Source organism: Oncorhynchus masou, unplaced genomic scaffold, assembly GCF_036934945.1.
Source record: "Oncorhynchus masou masou isolate Uvic2021 unplaced genomic scaffold, UVic_Omas_1.1 unplaced_scaffold_1684, whole genome shotgun sequence".
Classification (NCBI taxonomy): Eukaryota; Metazoa; Chordata; class Actinopteri; order Salmoniformes; family Salmonidae; genus Oncorhynchus; species Oncorhynchus masou.
This window is the reverse complement of record NW_027006983.1, coordinates 34,180-56,701: the sequence shown is the minus strand read 5'-3', so window position 1 is coordinate 56,701 and position 22,522 is coordinate 34,180. Positions and strand designations below refer to the sequence as shown.

The 22,522-nt window shown below is 43.5% G+C and overlaps 1 protein-coding gene across 5 annotated transcripts in view; it reads left to right on the top strand.

Moving 5' to 3' along the window:
* The window catches only part of LOC135531966 (selection and upkeep of intraepithelial T-cells protein 6-like), a 68,115-nt gene that overhangs the window by 29,103 nt on the left and 16,490 nt on the right, over positions 1-22,522 (top strand). The window contains exons 2-8 of one of the 5 annotated variants that reach the window (XM_064959653.1): positions 3,974-4,330; positions 8,299-8,583; positions 8,763-8,879; positions 18,465-18,491; positions 19,670-19,696; positions 20,385-20,417; positions 22,331-22,357. In XM_064959653.1, coding sequence (XP_064815725.1) covers positions 3,974-4,330; positions 8,299-8,583; positions 8,763-8,879; positions 18,465-18,491; positions 19,670-19,696; positions 20,385-20,417; positions 22,331-22,357 — 873 coding nt within the window. The remainder of the gene's footprint in view (positions 1-3,973; positions 4,331-8,298; positions 8,584-8,762; positions 8,880-18,464; positions 18,492-19,669; positions 19,697-20,384; positions 20,418-22,330; positions 22,358-22,522) is intronic. The other 4 variants (XM_064959658.1, XM_064959654.1, XM_064959657.1 and 1 more) reach the window with 4 other exon arrangements.

Here is a 22,522-nt window from a genome sequence, read left to right as displayed (position 1 = left end):
CAGCATTCTGTATGTTTTACAGTACATGATCTATAACAGAGGAAGACGATATGTCACAGCTATAAAGAGGAATCCTCTTTAATGGTAATCTAATCTATAATGGTACTGATATGAAGACCTATCTCTATCTCTATAGTCATTACCCTAATCTATAATGGTACTGATATAAAGATGAATCCTCTAACTCTATAGTCATTACCCTAATCTATAATGGTACTGATATAAAGACCTATCTCTATAGTCATTACCCTAATCTATAATGGTACTGATATAAAGACCTATCTCTATAGTCATTACCCTAATCTATAATGGTACTGATATAAAGACCTATCTCTATAGTCATTACCCTAATCTATAATGGTACTGATATAAAGACCTACCTCTACAGTCATTACCCTAATCTATAATGGTACTGATATAAAGACCTATCTCTATAGTCATTACCCTAATCTATAATGGTACTGATATAAAGACTGATATAACTACCAGTCTGTCTATCCACCATTCATAGTGACAATATAGACCACCAATCTGTCTATCCTGTCCTCTCGCCACCATTCATAGTGACAATATAGACTACCAGTCTGTCTATCCACCATTCATAGTGACAATATAGACTACCAGTCTGTCTATCCACCAAGGGGTCTCCCAGAAGGCCATGAGTTGGTCATGCGCGTGGCCGTGAGAGCGACCTGCTTTCCATTGCATTTCTAAAGACAAAGGAATTCTCCGGTTGGAACATTATTGAAGATTTAAAAACATCCTAAAGATTGATTCTATTTTTTGACATGTTTCTACGAACTGTAATATGACTTTTATTCTGAACTTTTGCCTGACCTGCCCGCGCGTCGTGAGTTTGGATTTGTGAACTGAACGCGTGAACCAAAAGGAGGTATTTGTACATAAATTATGGACTATATCGAACAAAACATAAATTTATTGTGGAACTGGGATTCCTGGGAGTCCATTCTGATGAAGATCATCAAAGGTAAGTGAATATTTCTGACTTCTGTTGACTCCACAACATGGCGGATATCTGAAAGGCTTGTTTTTGTGTCTTAGCGCTGTACTCAGATTATTGCATGGTGTGCTTTTTCCGTAAAGGTTTTTTGAAATCTGACACAGCGGTTGCATTAAGGAGAAGTATATCTCTAATTCTGTGCATAACACTTGTATCTTATATTAAAGTTTATGATGACTATTTCTGTAAATTGATGTGGCTCTATTTCTGCTTTTTGTGACTCCTCTCTTTGGCTGGAAAAATGGAGGTGTTTTGTGAGTAGGTGCAGACCTAACATAATCGCATGGTATGCTTTTTTCGTAAAGCCTTTTTGAAATCGGACACTGTGGTGGGATTAACAACAAGTTTATCTTTAAAATGGTGTATAATAATGTTTGAGGAAATGTAATTATGAGAACACTGTTATTTGAATTTGGCGCCCTGCACTTTCACTGGATGCTGGTCAGGTGGGACGTTAGCGTTAGAGAAGTTAACACCCCGGCCGTCCCAGAATCTACGCTAAATGCCCTCAATCTCACACAAAATCATCAAGGAATTTACCAGGTACAACCCCAAATCCGTAACCATGGGCACCGTCTTGGATATCATCCTGACAAACCTGCCCTCTAACTACACCTCTGCTGTTTTCAAACAGGATCTCAGTGATCACTGCCTCATTGCCTGCGTCCGTAAGGGATCTGCGGTCAAACGACCACCCCTCATCACTGTCAAATGCTCCCCAAAACACTTCCGCGAGCAGGCCTTTCTAATCGACCTGGCCCGGGTATCCTGGAAGGATATTGACCTCATTCAGTAGAGGTAGAGGATGCCTGGTTATTCTTTAAAGGTGGTTTCCTTACCATCTTAAATAAGCATGCCCCATTCAAAAAATGTACAACCAGGAACAGATTTAGTCCTTTGTTCTCTCCAGACCTGTCTGCCCCTGACCAGCACAAAGACATCCTGTGGCGTTCTGCATTAGCATGGAATAGCCCCCGTGATTTGCAATTTTTCAGGGAAGTTTGGAACCAATATAAACAGGCAGTTAGGAAAGCTAAGGCTAGCTTTTTCAAACAGAAATTTTCATCCTGTAGCACAAACTCCAAAAAGTTCTGGGACACTGTAAAGTCCATGGAGAATAAGAGCACCTCCTCCCAGCTGCCCACTGCACTGAGGCTAGGAAACACTGTCACCACCGATAAATGCATGATAATTGAGAATTTCAATAAGCATTTCTCTACGGCTGGCCATGCTTTCCACCTGGCTACCCCTACCTCGGTCAAAAACCCTGCATCCCCCACAGCAACTTGCCCAAGCCTCCCCTTTTTTTTCCACCCAAATCCAGATAGCTGATGTTCTGAAAGAGCTGCAAAATCTGGACCCTACAAATCGGCCGGACTAGACAATCTGGACCCTCTTTCTAAAATGATCCGCCGAAATTGTTGCAACCCCTATTACTAGCCTGTTCAACCTCTCTTTCATATCGTTTGAGATTCCCAAAAATTGGAAAGCTGCCGCTGTCAACCCCCTCTTCAAAGAGGGAGACACTAGACCCAAACTGCTACAGACCTATATCTAACCTACCCTGCTTTTCTAAGGTCTTCGAAAGCCAAGTTAACAAACAGATTACAGACCATTTCGAATCCCGCCGTACCTTCTCCGCTATACAATCTGGTTTCCGAGCTGGTCATGGGTGCACCTTAGCCACGCTCATAACTGCCATTGATAAAGGACAGTACTCTGCAGCTGTCTTCATCGACCTGGCCAAGGCTTTCGACTCTGTCAATCACAGCATTCTTATCGGCAGACTCAGCAGCCTTGGTTTCTCAAATGACTGCCTCGCCTGGTTCACCAACTACTTCTCAGATAGAGTTCAGTGTGTCAAATCGGAGGGCCTGTTGTCCGGACCTCTGCCAGTCTCTATGGGGGTGCCACAGGGTTAAATTCTCCGGCAGACTCTTTTCTCTGTAAACATCAATGATGTCGCTCTTGCTGCTAGTGATTCTCTGATCCACCTCTATGCAGACGACACCATTTGTATACTTCTGGCCCTTCTTTGGACACTGTGTTAACTAACCTCCAGACGAGCTTCAATGCCATACAACACTCCTTCCGTGGCCTCCAACTTCTCTTAAATGCAAGTAAAACTAAATGCATGCTCTTCAACCGATCGCTGCCCACACCTCGCCGCCTGTCCAGCATCGCTACCCTGGACGGTTCTGACTTAGAATACGTGGATAACTACAAATACCTAGGTGTCTGGTTAGACTGTAACCTGTCCTTCCAGACTCACATCAAACATCTCCAATCCAAAATTAAATCTAGAATTGGCTTCCTATTTCGCAACAAAGCCTCCTTCACTCATGCTGCCAAACTTACCCTTGTAAAACTTGACTATCCGACTGATCTTTGACTTTGGCGATGTCATTTACAAAATGTCACATTAATGTCTTGAATCGTGTAGTCTACACTGTCACACAAAATTCCCTCAGAATTGTTATCCCGTATCTGGGTATTTTTTCACCCTAGGCATGTCTGTACGCTTTCCCTCCATGGTAGTCATTCATACCTGTGTGTGAATCCTTTATCTTATAACCTGTTGTTGCTAGCCTGAGCATAGCTTTCACCTGGATTCACCTGGTCAGTCTGTGATGGAAAGAGCAGGTGTTCATAATGTTTTGTATACTCAGTGAAATGTTGCTAATGGCAGCCTGCAGTACCCCAGTTGGCCTTCAACTTGAGTTACTTAATGAGAGGGGGCAGCACTGAGCTAGTGTGTAACGTCACTTCCTGGAGTAGCTCAAACTGTCTACATAAATCTCCCACATGAGACGCCATCTTAAATGACTATATTTAGCTTCAATGCTGTTGAGTCTTCACATAGGAATGAATGGTGTCATAATGGGCCAGAATCCATGGAGCAACAGGAAGTTACCAGGTGTCTTTAACTATGTGTCATTTGTTTTTCTCCAGGGTCGTCTGAGGTTCAGGTTGTTGGACCGGCTGACCCAGTCGTTGCCTTAGCTGGTGATGACATCATTCTACCATGTTCCCTGAAACCCAATGTCAGTGCTGAGGACATGATAGTGAGGTGGACAAGATTGAACCCGACAGCAGAAAAGGTCCACCTTTACCGTCAAGGAAGAGACTCCAATGAGGATCAGTCTCGATCCTACAGGGGAAGGACATCAATGTTTCATGAAGAACTGAAGAACGGCAACGTCTCCTTAAAGCTGAACAGAGTGACTCTCTCTGATGCTGGAAGCTACAGGTGCTTCTTCCCAACACTGACCAGCCGGGTGAAGGAAACCTCCGTTCAACTCTTTGTTGGTGAGTCATGAATACTGGAGATGTGATCAGAGGTTGTTTTGGTAAATCTGGCTGTTTTATGTTTTTGCACAAAAATAATCTTAATGTTGATAGCCAATTATGGAAAATAAGAAACAGGATTTTTAATATATATACATATATTTTGATGGCTATATATAATACAAATGGAGGTGAGGGCGATGGAAATGCATTTGGTCTACTTCTGTTCTGTAAATGGTGTGTGCTCTTTTCAAAGGATGGATCCCAGTCGGGATACAGGGGGTCGAGGGTGGTCTGCCGGGCATTGGGATGACAAACCAACTCGGGATGAGGAGGGCTTTTAGCGGGTGGAATAGTGGGGACCAATTGGAGGTTTACTTAGTAGCAATGCAAATATCATGGTACAGCCATATAGACACTCAATCATCATGTTACTTTTTAATGGTACGTTTACAAACATATTTTTTGATAAATTTAATTGAAAGTTGAGTCTCATTATGGTAAGTGGTGAAATAAGTATAGCCAGTTATAATTGTAATGGCTTAGCAGATAATAAGAAAAGACGATCAGTATTTACCTGGCTAAAGGAGAAGGAATATAATATCTATTGTTTACAGGAAACTCATTCAACAAGTTTAGATGAAGTTTTGTGGAAAAAGGACTGGGGGGGATATATTTAAGTTTTGTGGAAAAGGATGAAATATACTTCTCCCATGGGCAAAGAAATGCAAAAGGGTTGATGATGGGGCGACAGGTAGCCTAGTGGTGAGAGTGTAGGGGCGACAGGGTGGCCTAGTGGTGAGAGTGTAGGGGCGACAGGGTGGCCTAGTGGTGAGAGTGTAGGGGCGACAGGTAGCCTAGTGGTTAGAGTGTAGGGGCGGCAGGTAGCCTAGTGGTTAGAGTGTAGAGGAGGCAGGTAGCCTAGTGGTTAGAGTGTAGGGGCGACAGGTAGCCTAGTGGTGAGAGTGTAGGGGGCGACAGGTAGCCTAGTGGTGAGAGTGTAGGGGCGACAGGTAGCCTAGTGGTGAGAGTGTAGGGGCGACAGGTAGCCTAGTGGTGAGAGTGTAGGGGCGACAGGTAGCCTAGTGGTGAGAGTGTAGGGGCGACAGGTAGCCTAGTGGTGAGAGTGTAGGGGCGACAGGGTGGCCTAGTGGTTAGAGTGTAGGGGCGACAGGGTGGCCTAGTGGTTAGAGTGTAGGGGCGACAGGGTGGCCTAGTGGTTAGAGTGTAGGGGCAACAGGGTGGCCTAGTGGTTAGAGTGTAGAGGAGGCAGGTAGCCTAGTGGTTAGAGTGTAGAGGAGGCAGGTAGCCTAGTGGTTAGAGTGTAGGGGTGGCAGGTAGCCTAGTGGTTAGAGTGTAGAGGAGGCAGGTAGCCTAGTGGTGAGAGTGTAGGGGCGACAGGTAGCCTAGTGGTGAGAGTGTAGGGGCGACAGGGTGGCCTAGTGGTTAGAGTGTAGAGGCGACAGGGTGGCCTAGTGGTTAGAGTGTAGGGGCGACAGGGTGGCCTAGTGGTTAGAGTGTAGAGGAGGCAGGTAGCCTAGTGGTTAGAGTGTAGAGGAGGCAGGTAGCCTAGTGGTTAGAGTGTAGAGGAGGCAGGTAGCCTAGTGGTTAGAGTGTAGGTGTGGCAGGTAGCCTAGTGGTTAGAGCGTTGGACTAGTAACCAAAAGGTTGCAAGATCTAATCCCTGAGCTGACAAGGTAAAAATCTGTTGTTCTGCCCCTGAACAGGCAGTTAACCCACTGTTCCCCGTCATAACTGACTTGACAAGTTAAATGAAGGTATAATTTTTATTTTTTTATTTACAGTAATTTTTATCCAAATGTGGAAATTGTCCAAACAGATCCTCAAGGTAGATGGAATATTTTAAACATATATGGCTTATTAACCTGTCTGAATAATGATGATCCAAGCTTCTTTGAAAATATATACGAATTGATCAACTCTACAAGCAACACTAGACGCTATTATTATGGTGGGAGATTTTAATACGGTCTTGAATACCTCTATGGACCGGTAAAGGAAATCACACTACAATATATCACCCTCAGGCACTTACGAAAATCATGAATGTCATGGATATATTGGAATTAGTGGAGTATGGAGTCTTAAATACCTAGTGAGCTATTCATGGCGGAGGCTTAATCAATCATCTTGACTACTTTCTATTTCTCACCAAATGTTTGGAAAGTGTTGATAGGGGACAGAATGCTGTCGGATCGTCACATAATTGGCATATATATTACTCTTACAGAATTTCCACATGGGCGAGGATATTGGAAATTTAATCAAAGCCTACTAGATGATAAATTGTTTAGAAAATAGGACAGAAGAATTTATAACTGACTTTTTCAAACATAACAGGTACAGCAGATCCCCTTAGTGTATAGGACACTTTTAAATGTGTCTTTAGAGGCCCTGCAATTCAGTACTCATCTATAAAACTAAAGCAATTTAGATCAATAGAGTCCATATTAACAAAGGCAATTGAAGGACTAACAGTACAGTTAGATAGCAATAAAAACGGTACTATAGAGGCACAGAATAAGTTAGAGGGAAAACAAAAAGAAATGGAGGAACTTATTCAAGAAAGATCTAGTGTAATGTATTATAAAAAATAAAGCCAACTGGATGGAATATGGGGAAAAATGCAAAATGCTTGGAGCATAGAATTGAAAAGGTCAGATATTATTCATCCTAATCAGACAGGTTTTTTTTACATTGGAGATATATAAGACAAGTACTGGAAACAATAGAACACTATGAAATATCGGGGACACCAGGCCTGGTTTTCATAGCTGATTTAGAAAAGGCTTTTGATAAAGTACAACTGGAGTTTATATTTAAATGCTTGGAATATTTCAATTTTGGGGAATCTCTTATAAAATGTGTTAAAGTTATGTATAGGAACCCTAGGTGTAAAATAGTAAGTAATGGCTACATCTTAGAAAGTTGAAAACTATCTAGAGGAGTAAAACAAGGTTGTCCCCTATCGACATATCATCATTCCTTCCTCTGTTAGAGATCATGTATTCAGCTGGTCTGCCTCCCTCATCATGTATTCAGCTGGTCTTCCTCCCTCATCATGTATTCAGCTGGTCTTCCTCCCTCATCATGTATTCAGCTGGTCTTCCTCCCTCATGTATTCAGCTGGTCTTCCTCCCTCATCATGTATTCAGCTGGTCTTCCTCCCTCATCATGTATTCAGCTGGTCTTTCAGCACACAGCCTTCACAACACACTCCTCACACATCAAAACCTCCCACACTGTTACACTGCTGTGTCCCAATATTCCTACTACCTGCTGTTTTCTCACTGTCTGTGTCCCAATATTCCTAGGTGCTGTATCCCAGCCAGTGATCTCTGTTTTATCTTGTATCTGTAGGTGCTGTATCCCAGCCAGTGATCTCTGTTTTATCTTGTATCTGTAGGTGCTGTATCTCAGCCAGTGATCTGTTTTATCTTGTATCTGTGTAGGTGCTGTATCCCAGCCAGTGATCTCTGTTTTATCTTGTATCTGTGTAGGTGCTGTATCCCAGCCAGTGATCTCTGTTTTATCTTGTATCTGTAGGTGCTGTATCTCAGCCAGTGATCTCTGTTTTATCTTGTATCTGTGTAGGTGCTGTATCCCAGCCAGTGATCTCTGTTTTATCTTGTATCTGTGTAGGTGCTGTATCCCAGCCAGTGATCTCTGTTTTATCTTGTATCTGTGTAGGTGCTGTATCTCAGCCAGTGATCTCTGTTTTATCTTGTATCTGTGTAGGTGCTGTATCCCAGCCAGTGATCTCTGTTTTATCTTGTATCTGTAGGTGCTGTATCTCAGCCAGTGATCTGTTTTATCTTGTATCTGTAGGTGCTGTATCCCAGCCAGTGATCTCTGTTTTATCTTGTATCTGTAGGTGCTGTATCCCAGCCAGTGATCTCTGTTTTATCTTGTATCTGTGTAGGTGCTGTATCCCAGCCAGTGATCTCTGTTTTATCTTGTATCTGTAGGTGCTGTATCTCAGCCAGTGATCTCTATTGATGGAACTAAAGGCTGGGGGGTGGTCCTGAAGTGTGAGTCTGGAGGCTGGTTTCCTGAACCTCAGATGGAGTGGCTGGACAGTTCTGGAACCATCCTCCCTGCTGATGGACCTCCAGAGAAATACAGAGACTCAGAGGGCCGCTACGCTCTGAGACGACATGTCACTGTGAACAAGACTGACACCAACAGGTTCACCTGTAGAGTTCACCAGACGGAGATCAACCACCTGAAGGAGACAGAGATCCATGTCCCAGGTGAGGTCTTCATTGGTTAACCCAAATACCTGAGACCTCTAGTTAGACTAGTTAGTGGAGGACGGTTTCCTAGGGGATGACCTTATTGGTCTGTTCAGTAGTATTTATAAATGATGCTTTACTTCCTGTACAGTATATATGTAGTGTTGTAATGGTTTGACATGGCTTCTCTGTTTCAGATGAAGTGTTTCCTAAATCACAAGTAGGGTTGATTGTTGGTCTGTCAATAGCAGCAGCAGCTGTTGTAGTTCTTGCAGCTTATATTGGTGTCTACATGTGGAGAAAACATATTGAAGGTGAGTTTAACCTTGATCTCTGACTGGTCCTTGATCTCTGACTGGTTCTTGACCTCTGACTGGTCCTTGACCTCTGACTGGTCCTTGACCTCTGACTGGCCCTTGATCTCTGACTGGTCCTTGATCTCTGACTGGTCCTTGATCTCTGACTGGTCCTTGATCTCTGACTGGTCCTTGATCTCTGACTGGTCCTTGATCATCTCTGACTGGTCCTTGATCTCTGACTGGTCCTTGATCTCTGACTGGTCCTTGATCTCTGACTGGTCCTTGATGTCTCATCATTAAACAAGTGTGATATTTCAGTTATTAATTTTGTTGTTGTTGATGAGGGAAAACTATTTAAGTCATTTTAGAACAACGAACAACAATACTCTATTCACTTCTATTCATTTATACCAGGTTACCTTCAGACCAGTCCTGTATTAGATCAGGATATAACTAGGAATGACCCATATACTGTCCATTAGACTCTATTCATTTATACCAGGTTACCTTCAGACCAGTCCTGTATTAGATCAGGATATAACTAGGAATGACCCATATACTGTCCATTAGACTCTATTCATTTATACCAGGTTACCTTCAGACCAGTCCTGTATTAGATCAGGATATAACTAGGAATGACCCATATACTGTCCATTAGACTCTATTCATTTATACCAGGTTACCTTCAGACCAGTCCTGTATTAGATCAGGATATAACTAGGAATGACCCATATACTGTCCATTAGACTCTATTCATTTATACCAGGTTACCTTCAGACCAGTCCTGTATTAGATCAGGATATAACTAGGAATGACCCATATACTGTCCATTAGACTCTATTCATTTATACCAGGTTACCTTCAGACCAGTCCTGTATTAGATCAGGATATAACTAGGAATGACCCATATACTGTCCATTAGACTCTATTCATTTATACCAGGTTACCTTCAGACCAGTCCTGTATTAGATCAGGATATAACTAGGAATGACCCATATACTGTCCACTAGACTCTATTCATTTATACCAGGTTACCTTCAGACCAGTCCTGTATTAGATCAGGATATAACTAGGAATGACCCATATACTGTCCATTAGACTCTATTCATTTATACCAGGTTACCTTCAGACCAGTCCTGTATTAGATCAGGATATAACTAGGAATGACCCATATACTGTCCATTAGACTCTATTCATTTATACCAGGTTACCTTCAGACCAGTCCTGTATTAGATCAGGATATAACTAGGAATGACCCATATACTGTCCACTAGACTCTATTCATTTATACCAGGTTACCTTCAGACCAGTCCTGTATTAGATCAGGATATAACTAGGAATGACCCATATACTGTCCATTAGACTCTATTCATTTATACCAGGTTACCTTCAGACCAGTCCTGTATTAGATCAGGATATAACTAGGAATGACCCATATACTGTCCATTAGACTCTATTCATTTATACCAGGTTACCTTCAGACCAGTCCTGTATTAGATCAGGATATAACTAGGAATGACCCATATACTGTCCATTAGACTCTATTCATTTATACCAGGTTACCTTCAGACCAGTCCTGTATTAGATCAGGATATAACTAGGAATGACCCATATACTGTCCATTAGACTCTATTCATTTATACCAGGTTACCTTCAGACCAGTCCTGTATTAGATCAGGATATAACTAGGAATGACCCATATACTGTCCATTAGACTCTATTCATTTATACCAGGTTACCTTCAGACCAGTCCTGTATTAGATCAGGATATAACTAGGAATGACCCATATACTGTCCACTAGACTCTATTCATTTATACCAGGTTACCTTCAGACCAGTCCTGTATTAGATCAGGATATAACTAGGAATGACCCATATACTGTCCATTAGACTCTATTCATTTATACCAGGTTACCTTCAGACCAGTCCTGTATTAGATCAGGATATAACTAGGAATGACCCATATACTGTCCATTAGACTCTATTCATTTATACCAGGTTACCTTCAGACCAGTCCTGTATTAGATCAGGATATAACTAGGAATGACCCATATACTGTCCACTAGACTCTATTCATTTATACCAGGTTACCTTCAGACCAGTCCTGTATTAGATCAGGATATAACTAGGAATGACCCATATACTGTCCATTAGACTCTATTCATTTATACCAGGTTACCTTCAGACCAGTCCTGTATTAGATCAGGATATAACTAGGAATGATCCATATACTGTCCATTAGACTCTATTCATTTATACCAGGTTACCTTCAGACCAGTCCTGTATTAGATCAGGATATAACTAGGAATGACCCATATACTGTCCATTAGACTCTATTCATTTATACCAGGTTACCTTCAGACCAGTCCTGTATTAGATCAGGATATAACTAGGAATGACCCATATACTGTCCATTAGACTCTATTCATTTATACCAGGTTACCTTCAGACCAGTCCTGTATTAGATCAGGATATAACTAGGAATGACCCATATACTGTCCATTAGACTCTATTCATTTATACCAGGTTACCTTCAGACCAGTCCTGTATTAGATCAGGATATAACTAGGAATGACCCATATACTGTCCATTAGACTCTATTCATTTATACCAGGTTACCTTCAGACCAGTCCTGTATTAGATCAGGATATAACTAGGAATGACCCATATACTGTCCATTAGACTCTATTCATTTATACCAGGTTACCTTCAGACCAGTCCTGTCAGGATTTGGCCAGGGTTGTTCCAGTTGTTGTCAGTAGATGTCCCCATTGTGCTTTTTGTCCCTGTGTTTTTCCCTTGACCCCCATTATTGTTTGCACCTGTGTCTTGTTTCCCCTGAGTGTATTTAAACCCTTTGTTTCCCTCAGTTCTGTGCTCTGTGTTTGTATGTTGGCACCCTGCCCTAGTGTTCTGTGTGCTCTTGTCGATTCCGGGTAACGTTCTTGTGGTATTCTGTTTTTTGTTTTAGTTTAGTTTTGGTGAGTTTCTTTTTAGATTCTTTTGTGTTTTTCCTTCCACCTTTTTGGTTTTGCCATTTTGTATTTTTGGATTTTTTCTTTATTAAATTCACCGTCTTAAGTACTGCTGTGTCTGCCTCATCTTCTGGGTTCTGCTGTCTATTCGTGGCTCAGTTGGTTAAGTGACTGTTTCTCACTCCGGAGACCCAGGTTCGAAACCGGGTCTTGACAGAAACACAGAGCCAAAAATGAACCCAGAGGCAGCCAGTTCCCAGGACCTTTTTGCCACGCTGTCCCACCACCAGGAGACTGTCCAACGCCACGAAGCCGCCCTGGTTCAGCAAGAGGCCTTAATGGCTAGACATTCTCATCTTCTGTCGGAGATGCTGACTTCCATTAAGCAAATATCTGATCGACTTACCCCGGCAACAGTTCCCGTCCCAGTATCTCAAGTTCACGTACCCATGGCAGTTAACCCCTGGCTGAACCTCGTCTTCCACCTCCCCAACGGTTCTCAGGTGATCCAAGTGCTTGTAAAGGGTTTCTCACTCAATGTTCTCTCTCCTTTGAGCTGCAACCCTCGTCGTTTCCCACCGACCGGTCTAAGATCGCATATATCATCACCCTGCTGTCGGGAAAAGCCCTGGCCTGGGCTACTGCTGTGTGGGATGCCCATAGTTCCTGCTGTGCCAGCTACTCTGCCTTTGCTGAGGAATTCAAACGAGTGTTTCAAGGCCCAAGCAGTGGTTCTGACTCAGCCAAACAGCTCCTGACTCTCCATCAAGGTTGGCGCAGCGTGACGGACTATGCCATCCAGTTCCGCACGGTGGCAGCAGCGAGTGGCTGGAACAACGAGGCGCTCACGGTGTGCTTTCTGAAAGGCCTTTCCGACACTATCCAAGATGAACTGGCCACTCGGGAACCACCGGACAATCTCGAGTCCCTGATCAAGTTGGCCTCACGCATTGACCAGCGTCTGAGAGAGAGAGAACTCAACCGTAGACCTCTAGCCCCTATCAGTCCCAGCTCCGAGTCCCCACCTTTATCATCACTGGCTCCACCGGAACCCATGCAGATTGGACGCATCTCCCAGGCTGAGAGAGACCGCCGGATGAGGGAGCGACGCTGTCTATATTGCGGCAAACCGGGCCATTTCCGTTCCACGTGTCCCGGGCTCCAGGGAAACGCTCTGTCCCGTACAGACCGGGGGAACTGTAACGGGAAACATAACCTCCTCCCATCCATCCAACTCCCGTCTGCTCATTCCAGTCACCCTCTCCTGGGACAACCACAAGCTTCACCTTCAAGCCTTGGTAGACTCTGGAGCCGCAGGTAACTTCATGGATGGTGTCTGGGCGAAGGAGAATGGCGTTCCTCTGAACCTCTAAGTGACCCCATGAAGGTTACTACATTGGATGGAAGCCCTTTGGGATCTGGACTTGTCACTCATGTCACTACCTCCTTGAAACTTTCAGTTTCACAACACCAGGAATTGATGAACTTTCATTTGATCTCCTGTTCCGAGTTCCCTCTCGTCCTTGGATACCCCTGGCTTCACAGCCATAACCCTCACATCGACTGGTCTGTGGGCACTATCAAGCAGTGGGGTCCTACGTGCCAAGCTACTTGTATTTTCCAGGATTCCCCGAGTTCTACTCCCGAGTCTTTAGAATCCATCGACCTGACCCGAGTTCCCGAGTGTTACCATGACCTCAAACTGGTGTTTAGCAAACAGAGGGCCACCATGCTACCACCCCATAGATCTTACGATTGCCCCATCGACCTGTTTCCGGGCACTTGCCCCCCCAGGGGTCGGATCTTTTCCCTATCTCCACCCGAACGAGCTGCTATGGATACCTACATCAAGGACTCTCTGGAAGCAGGCCTCATGCGTCCATCCACCTCCCGGCGGGAGCAGGGTTTTTCTTTGTGGCCAAGAAAGACGGTGGGTTACGTCCCTGCATCGACTACCGGGGACTCAATGACATAACCGTCCGTAACCGTTACCCGCTACCCCTTATGGCCACAGCCTTCGAGCTGCTCCAGGAAGCAGTTGTTTTCACTAAGCTTGACCTGCGGAACGCATACCATCTTGTGCGGATCAGACCTGGTGACGAGTGGAAGACCGCTTTCAACACGCCTACTGGTCACTATGAATACTTGGTGATGCCCTTCGGCCTGACCAACGCCCCCAGCGGTGTTCCAAGCGCTCATAAACGATGTGCTTAGGGATATGCTTAACATATTTGTGTTCGTTTACTTGGATGACATCCTCATCTTTTCGAGCTCCCTTCAAGAACACACTAAGCATGTCAGACAAGTACTCAAACGCCTCCTGGACAGCCATCTGTACGTTAAGCCGGAAAATGTGAATTCCATTCATCCCGAGTACAATTCCTGGGATTTGTAGTGGAACCCGGTCGAATCCAAATGGACCCTAGGAAGGTAGGGGCGGTAGCGGATTGGCCCACCCCCAAATCCGTTAAGGATGTTCAGCGTTTCCTGGGCTTCACAAACTTTTACCGCAAGTTCATCAAGAACTTCAGTTTGGTGGCAGCTCCTCTCTCAGCTTTAACCAAAGGTGGCAATGCAAGGTTTTTTTGGGGAAGAGAAGCTGAGACGGCCTTCCAAGGACTCAAGCAGCGCATCCTCTCTGCTCCCATCCTGATACTACCGACTACGGATGAACCATTTGTGGTGGAGGTAGACGCATCAGAGGTTGGTGTCGGAGCTGTCCTGTCTCAGAGGGGTGAAGACAAGAAGCTTCATCCGTGCGCTTTCTTCTCACACCGGCTTACCCCGACTGAGAGGAACTACGATGTGGGGGATCGTGAACTCCTAGCGGTTAAGATGGCATTGAAGGAATGGAGACACTGGCTCGAGGGGGCTTCTCACCCGTTTCAAGTGCTTACGGACCACAAAATCTGGAGTATATCCAGCAGGCGAAGCGATTGAACTCTAGACAAGCTAGATGGTCTCTTTTCTTCAATCGATTCCAGTTTATCCTCACCAATCGGCCCGGGTCGAAGAATCTCAAACCGGATGCCCTGTCCCGAGTCTACGCTCCTGCCATTCGAGATGACACGGACATGCCTGTCCTTCCTGCTGCTAAGATTGTGGCTCCGATCTCGTGGCAAGTTGAGGATACCGTGAGACGTGCTCAAGCTAGCGAACCGGACCCTAAAGGAGGCCCTGCCAATCGGTTGTTTGTCCCCAAGGCAGTGAGGACTCAGGTCCTTCTGTGGGGGCACTCCTCTCGCCTCACCTGTCATCCGGGCGTAGGTCGCACCTTGGAGTTCATCCAGCGTAAGTTCTGGTGGCCTACCATAAGAGAAGACGTTGCCACTTTCGTCAATGCCTGCCCCGTGTGCTGCCAGGGCAAATCTTCTCACCTCCGCCTCAAGGACTCCTTCACCCTTTACCTGTTCCCCACAGACCCTGGTCCCATATCTCATTGGACTTTATTACTGGACTTCCTCCATCCCATGGCAATACTACTATCCTAGTCATAATCGACAGGTTTTCAAAGGCGGCCAGGTTCGTCCCTCTGACTAAGTTACCTTCTGCCAAGGAAACGGCTGAGTTGGTAATTAATCATGTGTTCCGAGTCTTCGGCATTCCTCAAGATGTGGTTTCTGACAGAGGTCCCCAGTTCGCCTCAAGGTTTTGGAAGGCCTTCTGCCAACTCATGGGGGCTTCTGCCAGTCTATCTTCAGGGTACCATCCGGAGTCCAACGGCCAAACAGAGAGGATGAATCAAGAGCTGGAAACCACCCTCCGATGTATGACTCGTGACAACCCGTCCACATGGTCATCCTTTATTGTTTGGGCCGAATACGCGCACAACACCTTGCGCTCCTCCTCCACTGGTATGTCCCCGCACGAGTGTCAGTTTGGCTATGCTCCTCCATTGTTCCCGGACCAGGAGGCAGAAGTCAGTGTGCCTTCAGCCTTGAGATTCGTCAGACGCTGTCGGCTTATGTGGAGGAAGACCCGTCTTAATCTGATGCGTTCCTCACAGAGGTATCAACAACAAGCCAACAGACGTCGCCGTCCCGGGCCTACCCTGCGCCCGGCCAGAGAGTCTGGCTCTCCACAAGAGACTTACCTCTACGGGTGGAGTCTCGCAAGCTGTCCCAAAAATACATCGGTCCCTTCAAGGTTGCCAGGAGAGTTAACCCAGTTTCTTATCGCCTACACTTACCCAGATCCCTTAAGATTAATCCCACATTTCATGTGTCTTTGTTAAAACCTGTTGTTTTTTCCCCTTGTCCCGGCAGACAGACCTCCCCCTCCGCCTCGTGTCATTGGAGGCCAGCCGGCTTATACCGTCCACCGGATACTGGATTCCCGCCGGGTGCAGCGGTCCTGGCAGTATCTGGTGGACTGGGAAGGCTACGGTCCTGAGGAGCGCTCCTGGGTTCCTGCCAGAGACATCCTGGACCCTGACCTCATTCGTCAGTTCAGGGTCCTCCACCCTGAGAGAGCTGGTAGGAACGTCAGGAGCCGTTCCTAGGGGGATTCTGTCAGGATTTGGCCAGGGTTGTTCCAGTTGTTGTCAGTAGATGTCCCCATTGTGCTTTTTGTCCCTGTGTTTTTCCCTTGACCCCCATTATTGTTTGCACCTGTGTCTTGTTTCCCCTGAGTGTATTTAAACCCTTTGTTTCCCTCAGTTCTGTGCTCTGTGTTTGTATGTTGGCACCCTGCCCTAGTGTTCTGTGTGCTCTTGTCGATTCCGGGTAACGTTCTTGTGGTATTCTGTTTTTTTGTTTTAGTTTAGTTTTGGTGAGTTTCTTTTTAGATTCTTTTGTGTTTTTCCTTCCACCTTTTTGGTTTTGCCATTTTGTATTTTTGGATTTTTTCTTTATTAAATTCACCGTCTTAAGTACTGCTGTGTCTGCCTCATCTTCTGGGTTCTGCTGTCTATTCGTGGCTCAGTTGGTTAAGTGACTGTTTCTCACTCCGGAGACCCAGGTTCGAAACCGGGTCCTGACAAGTCCTGTATTAGATCAGGATATAACTAGGAATGACCCATATACTGTCCATTAGACTCTATTCATTTATACCAGGTTACCTTCAGACCAGTCCTGTATTAGATCAGGATATAACTAGGAATGACCCATATACTGTCCATTAGACTCTATTCATTTATTTAGTTTATTTCACCTTTATTTAACCAGGTAGGCTAGTTGAGAACAAGTTCTCATTTACAACTGCGACCTGGCCAAGATAAAGCATAGCAGTGTGAACAGACAACACAGAGTTACACATGGAGTAAACAATTAACAAGTCAATAACACAGTAGAAAAAAAGGGAGTCTATACACATTGTGTGCAAAAGGCATGAGGAGGTAGGCGAATAATTACAATTTTGCAGATTAACACTGGAGTGATAAATGATCAGATGGTCATGTACAGGTATGTATTGGTGTGCAAAAGAGCAGGAAAGTAAATAAATAAAAACAGTATGGGGATGAGGTAGGTGAAAATGGGTGGGCTATTTACCAATAGATTATGTACAGCTGCAGCGATCGGTTAGCTGCTCAGATAGCTGATGTTTGAAGTTGGTGAGGGAGATAAAAGTCTCCAACTTCAGCGATTTTTGCAATTCGTTCCAGTCACAAGTAGCAGAGAACTGGAACAAAAGGCGGCCAAATGAGGTGTTGGCTTTAGGGATGATCAGTGAGATACACCTGCTGGAGCGCGTGCTACGGATGGGTGTTGCCATCGTGACCAGTGAACTGAGATAAGGCGGAGCTTTACCTAGCATGGACTTGTAGATGACCTGGAGCCAGTGGGTCTGGCGACGAATATGTAGCGAGGGCCAGCCGACTAGAGCATACAAGTCGCAGTGGTGGGTGGTATAAGGTGCTTTAGTAACAAAACGGATGGCACTGTGATAAACTGCATCCAGTTTGCTGAGTAGAGTATTGAAAGCTATTTTGTAGACGACATCGCCGAAGTCGAGGATCGGCAGCATAGTCAGTTTTACTAGGGTAAGTTTGGCGGCGTGAGTGAAGGAGGTCCTTGATCTCTGACTGGTCCTTGATCTCTGACTGGTCCTTGATCTCTGACTGGTCCTTGATCTCTGACTGGTCCTTGATCTCTGACTGGTCCTTGATCTCTGACTGGTCCTTGACGTCTGACTGGTCCTTGATGTCTGACTGGTCCTTGACCTCTGACTGGTCCTTGATGTCTGACTGGTCCTTGATCTCTGACTGGTCCTTGACCTCTGACTGGTCCTTGACCTCTGACTGGTCCTTGATCTCTGACTGGTCCTTGACCTCTGACTGGTCCTTGATCTCTGACTGGTCCTTGACCTCTGACTGGTCCTTGACCTCTGACTGGTCCTTGACCTCTGACTGGTCCTTGACCTCTGACTGGTCCTTGACCTCTGACTGGTCCTTGATGTCTGACTGGTCCTTGATGTCTCATCATTAAGAGTCCCTCAGTCAGAGATATTAAACATACTGAAGGTGGGTTTAACCAGGCTTTAATTTGCCGATTCTGAACAGCCAAATAGCACGGACAGTCTTGAAGTCACAGATTTTGGTTAAAGATTATTAGAGGAATTAATTAGGAATCGGCTCGAGGCTTTTAATGATTATTATTGTAATGATTTATACATTTGTTTTCTACAGAGAAGAAGAAGATTAGAGAAGAACAACGTAAGTGAACTGTTGTCTTGTTAGAGTTTCACATATAGAGATTATGATTATTACTATAATACTGATGGGTCAACTGTTAATCACAGACCTCCTGGTTTATTACTATAATACTGATGGGTCAACTGTTAATCACAGACCTCATGGTTTATTACTATAATACTGATGGGTCAACTGTTAATCACAGACCTCATGGTTTATTACTATAATACTGATGGGTCAACTGTTAATCACAGACCTCATGGTTTATTACTATAATACTGATGGGTCAACTGTTAATCACAGACCTCATGGTTTATTACTATAATACTGATGGGTCAACTGTTAATCACAGACCTCATGGTTTATTACTATAATACTGATGGGTCAACTGTTAATCACAGACCTCATGGTTTATTACTATAATACTGATGGGTCAACTGTTAATCACAGACCTCATGGTTTATTACTATAATACTGATGGGTCAACTGTTAATCACAGACCTCATGGTTTATTACTATAATACTGATGGGTCAACTGTTAATCACAGACCTCATGGTTTATTACTATAATACTGATGGGTCAACTGTTAATCACAGACCTCATGGTTTATTACTATAATACTGATGGGTCAACTGTTAATCACAGACCTCATGGTTTATTACTATAATACTGATGGGTCAACTGTTAATCACAGACCTCATGGTTTATTACTATAATACTGATGGGTCAACTGTTAATCACAGACCTCATGGTTTATTATTATAATACTGATGGGGAGGGGTCACCAGTCCACTACTGGCTGTACTGGGTAGAGAGGAACCAGGCTCTGAGGGGTGACCAGTCCTCTACTGGCTGTACTGGGTAGAGAGGAACCAGGCTCTGAGGGGTGACCAGTCCTCTACTGGCTGTACTGGGTAGAGAGGAACCAGGCTCTGAGGGGGGACCAGTCCTCTATTGGCTGTGCTGTTGTCTTGTTGTCCTTGATGTCTCATCATTAAGAGTCCCTCAGTCAGAGATATTAAACATACTGAAGGTGGGTTTAACCAGGCTTTAATTTGCCGATTCTGAACAGCCAAATAGCACGGACAGTCTTGAAGTCACAGATTTTGGTTAAAGATTATTAGAGGAATTAATTAGGAATCGGCTCGAGGCTTTTAATGATTATTATTGTAATGATTTATACATTTGTTTTCTACAGAGAAGAAGAAGATTAGAGAAGAACAACGTAAGTGAACTGTTGTCTTGTTAGAGTTTCACATATAGAGATTATGATTATTACTATAATACTGATGGGTCAACTGTTAATCACAGACCTCATGGTTTATTACTATAATACTGATGGGTCAACTGTTAATCACAGACCTCATGGTTTATTACTATAATACTGATGGGTCAACTGTTAATCACAGACCTCATGGTTTATTACTATAATACTGATGGGTCAACTGTTAATCACAGACCTCATGGTTTATTACTATAATACTGATGGGTCAACTGTTAATCACAGACCTCATGGTTTATTACTATAATACTGATGGGTCAACTGTTAATCACAGACCTCATGGTTTATTACTATAATACTGATGGGTCAACTGTTAATCACAGACCTCATGGTTTATTACTATAATACTGATGGGTCAACTGTTAATCACAGACCTCATGGTTTATTACTATAATACTGATGGGTCAACTGTTAATCACAGACCTCATGGTTTATTACTATAATACTGATGGGTCAACTGTTAATCACAGACCTCATGGTTTTAATGGTTATACTGTATTTTCATTTATGTTTTTAAAAGACTGTGTGTGTTTACAACGAGAAAACACAGAATATTAATCAATATTCATATTTCCAGTCTTTATGATTATTATTGTAATGCTTTTATACATTTGTTTTATTTTGTCTACAGAGAAGAAGCTGAGAGAAGATTTTGAGGAGCAAGGTAAGTGGGCTGTTGACTTGTTAGAGTTTCACATATAGAGATTATGATGATTACTATAATACTGATGGGTCAACTGTTAATCACAGACCTCATGGTTTATTACTATAATACTGATGGGTCAACTGTTAATCACAGACCTCATGGTTTATTACTGTAATACTGATGGGTCAACTGTTAATCACAGACCTCATGGTTTATTACTATAATACTGATGGGTCAACTGTTAATCACAGACCTCATGGTTTATTACTATAATACTGATGGGTCAACTGTTAATCACAGACCTCATGGTTTATTACTATAATACTGATGGGTCAACTGTTAATCACAGACCTCATGGTTTATTACTATAATACTGATGGGTCAACTGTTAATCACAGACCTCATGGTTTATTACTATAATACTGATGGGTCAACTGTTAATCACAGACCTCATGGTTTATTACTATAATACTGATGGGTCAACTGTTAATCACAGACCTCATGGTTTATTACTATAATACTGATGGGTCAACTGTTACTCACAGACCTCATGGTTTATTACTATAATACTGATGGGTCAACTGTTAATCACAGACCTCATGGTTTATTACTATAATACTGATGGGTCAACTGTTAATCACAGACCTCATGGTTTATTACTATAATACTGATGGGTCAACTGTTAATCACAGACCTCATGGTTTATTACTATAATACTGATGGGTCAACTGTTAATCACAGACCTCATGGTTTATTACTATAATACTGATGGGTCAACTGTTAATCACAGACCTCATGGTTTATTACTATAATACTGATGGGTCAACTGTTAATCACAGACCTCATGGTTTATTACTATAATACTGATGGGTCAACTGTTAATCACAGACCTCATGGTTTATTACTATAATACTGATGGGTCAACTGTTAATCACAGACCTCATGGTTTATTACTATAATACTGATGGGTCAACTGTTAATCACAGACCTCATGGTTTATTACTATAATACTGATGGGTCAACTGTTAATCACAGACCTCATGGTTTATTACTATAATACTGATGGGTCAACTGTTAATCACAGACCTCATGGTTTATTACTATAATACTGATGGGTCAACTGTTAATCACAGACCTCATGGTTTATTACTATAATACTGATGGGTCAACTGTTAATCACAGACCTCATGGTTTATTACTATAATACTGATGGGTCAACTGTTAATCACAGACCTCATGGTTTATTACTATAATACTGATGGGTCAACTGTTAATCACAGACCTCATGGTTTATTACTATAATACTGATGGGTCAACTGTTAATCACAGACCTCATGGTTTATTACTATAATACTGATGGGTCAACTGTTAATCACAGACCTCATGGTTTATTACTATAATACTGATGGGTCAACTGTTAATCACAGACCTCATGGTTTATTACTATAATACTGATGGGTCAACTGTTAATCACAGACCTCATGGTTTATTATTATAATACTGATGGGGAGGGGTCACCAGTCCACTACTGGCTGTACTGGGTAGAGAGGAACCAGGCTCTGAGGGGTGACCAGTCCTCTACTGGCTGTACTGGGTAGAGAGGAACCAGGCTCTGAGGGGTGACCAGTCCTCTACTGGCTGTACTGGGTAGAGAGGAACCAGGCTCTGAGGGGGGACCAGTCCTCTATTGGCTGTGCTGTTGTCTTGTTGTCCTTGATGTCTCATCATTAAGAGTCCCTCAGTCAGAGATATTAAACATACTGAAGGTGGGTTTAACCAGGCTTTAATTTGCCGATTCTGAACAGCCAAATAGCACGGACAGTCTTGAAGTCACAGATTTTGGTTAAAGATTATTAGAGGAATTAATTAGGAATCGGCTCGAGGCTTTTAATGATTATTATTGTAATGATTTATACATTTGTTTTCTACAGAGAAGAAGAAGATTAGAGAAGAACAACGTAAGTGAACTGTTGTCTTGTTAGAGTTTCACATATAGAGATTATGATTATTACTATAATACTGATGGGTCAACTGTTAATCACAGACCTCATGGTTTATTACTATAATACTGATGGGTCAACTGTTAATCACAGACCTCATGGTTTATTACTATAATACTGATG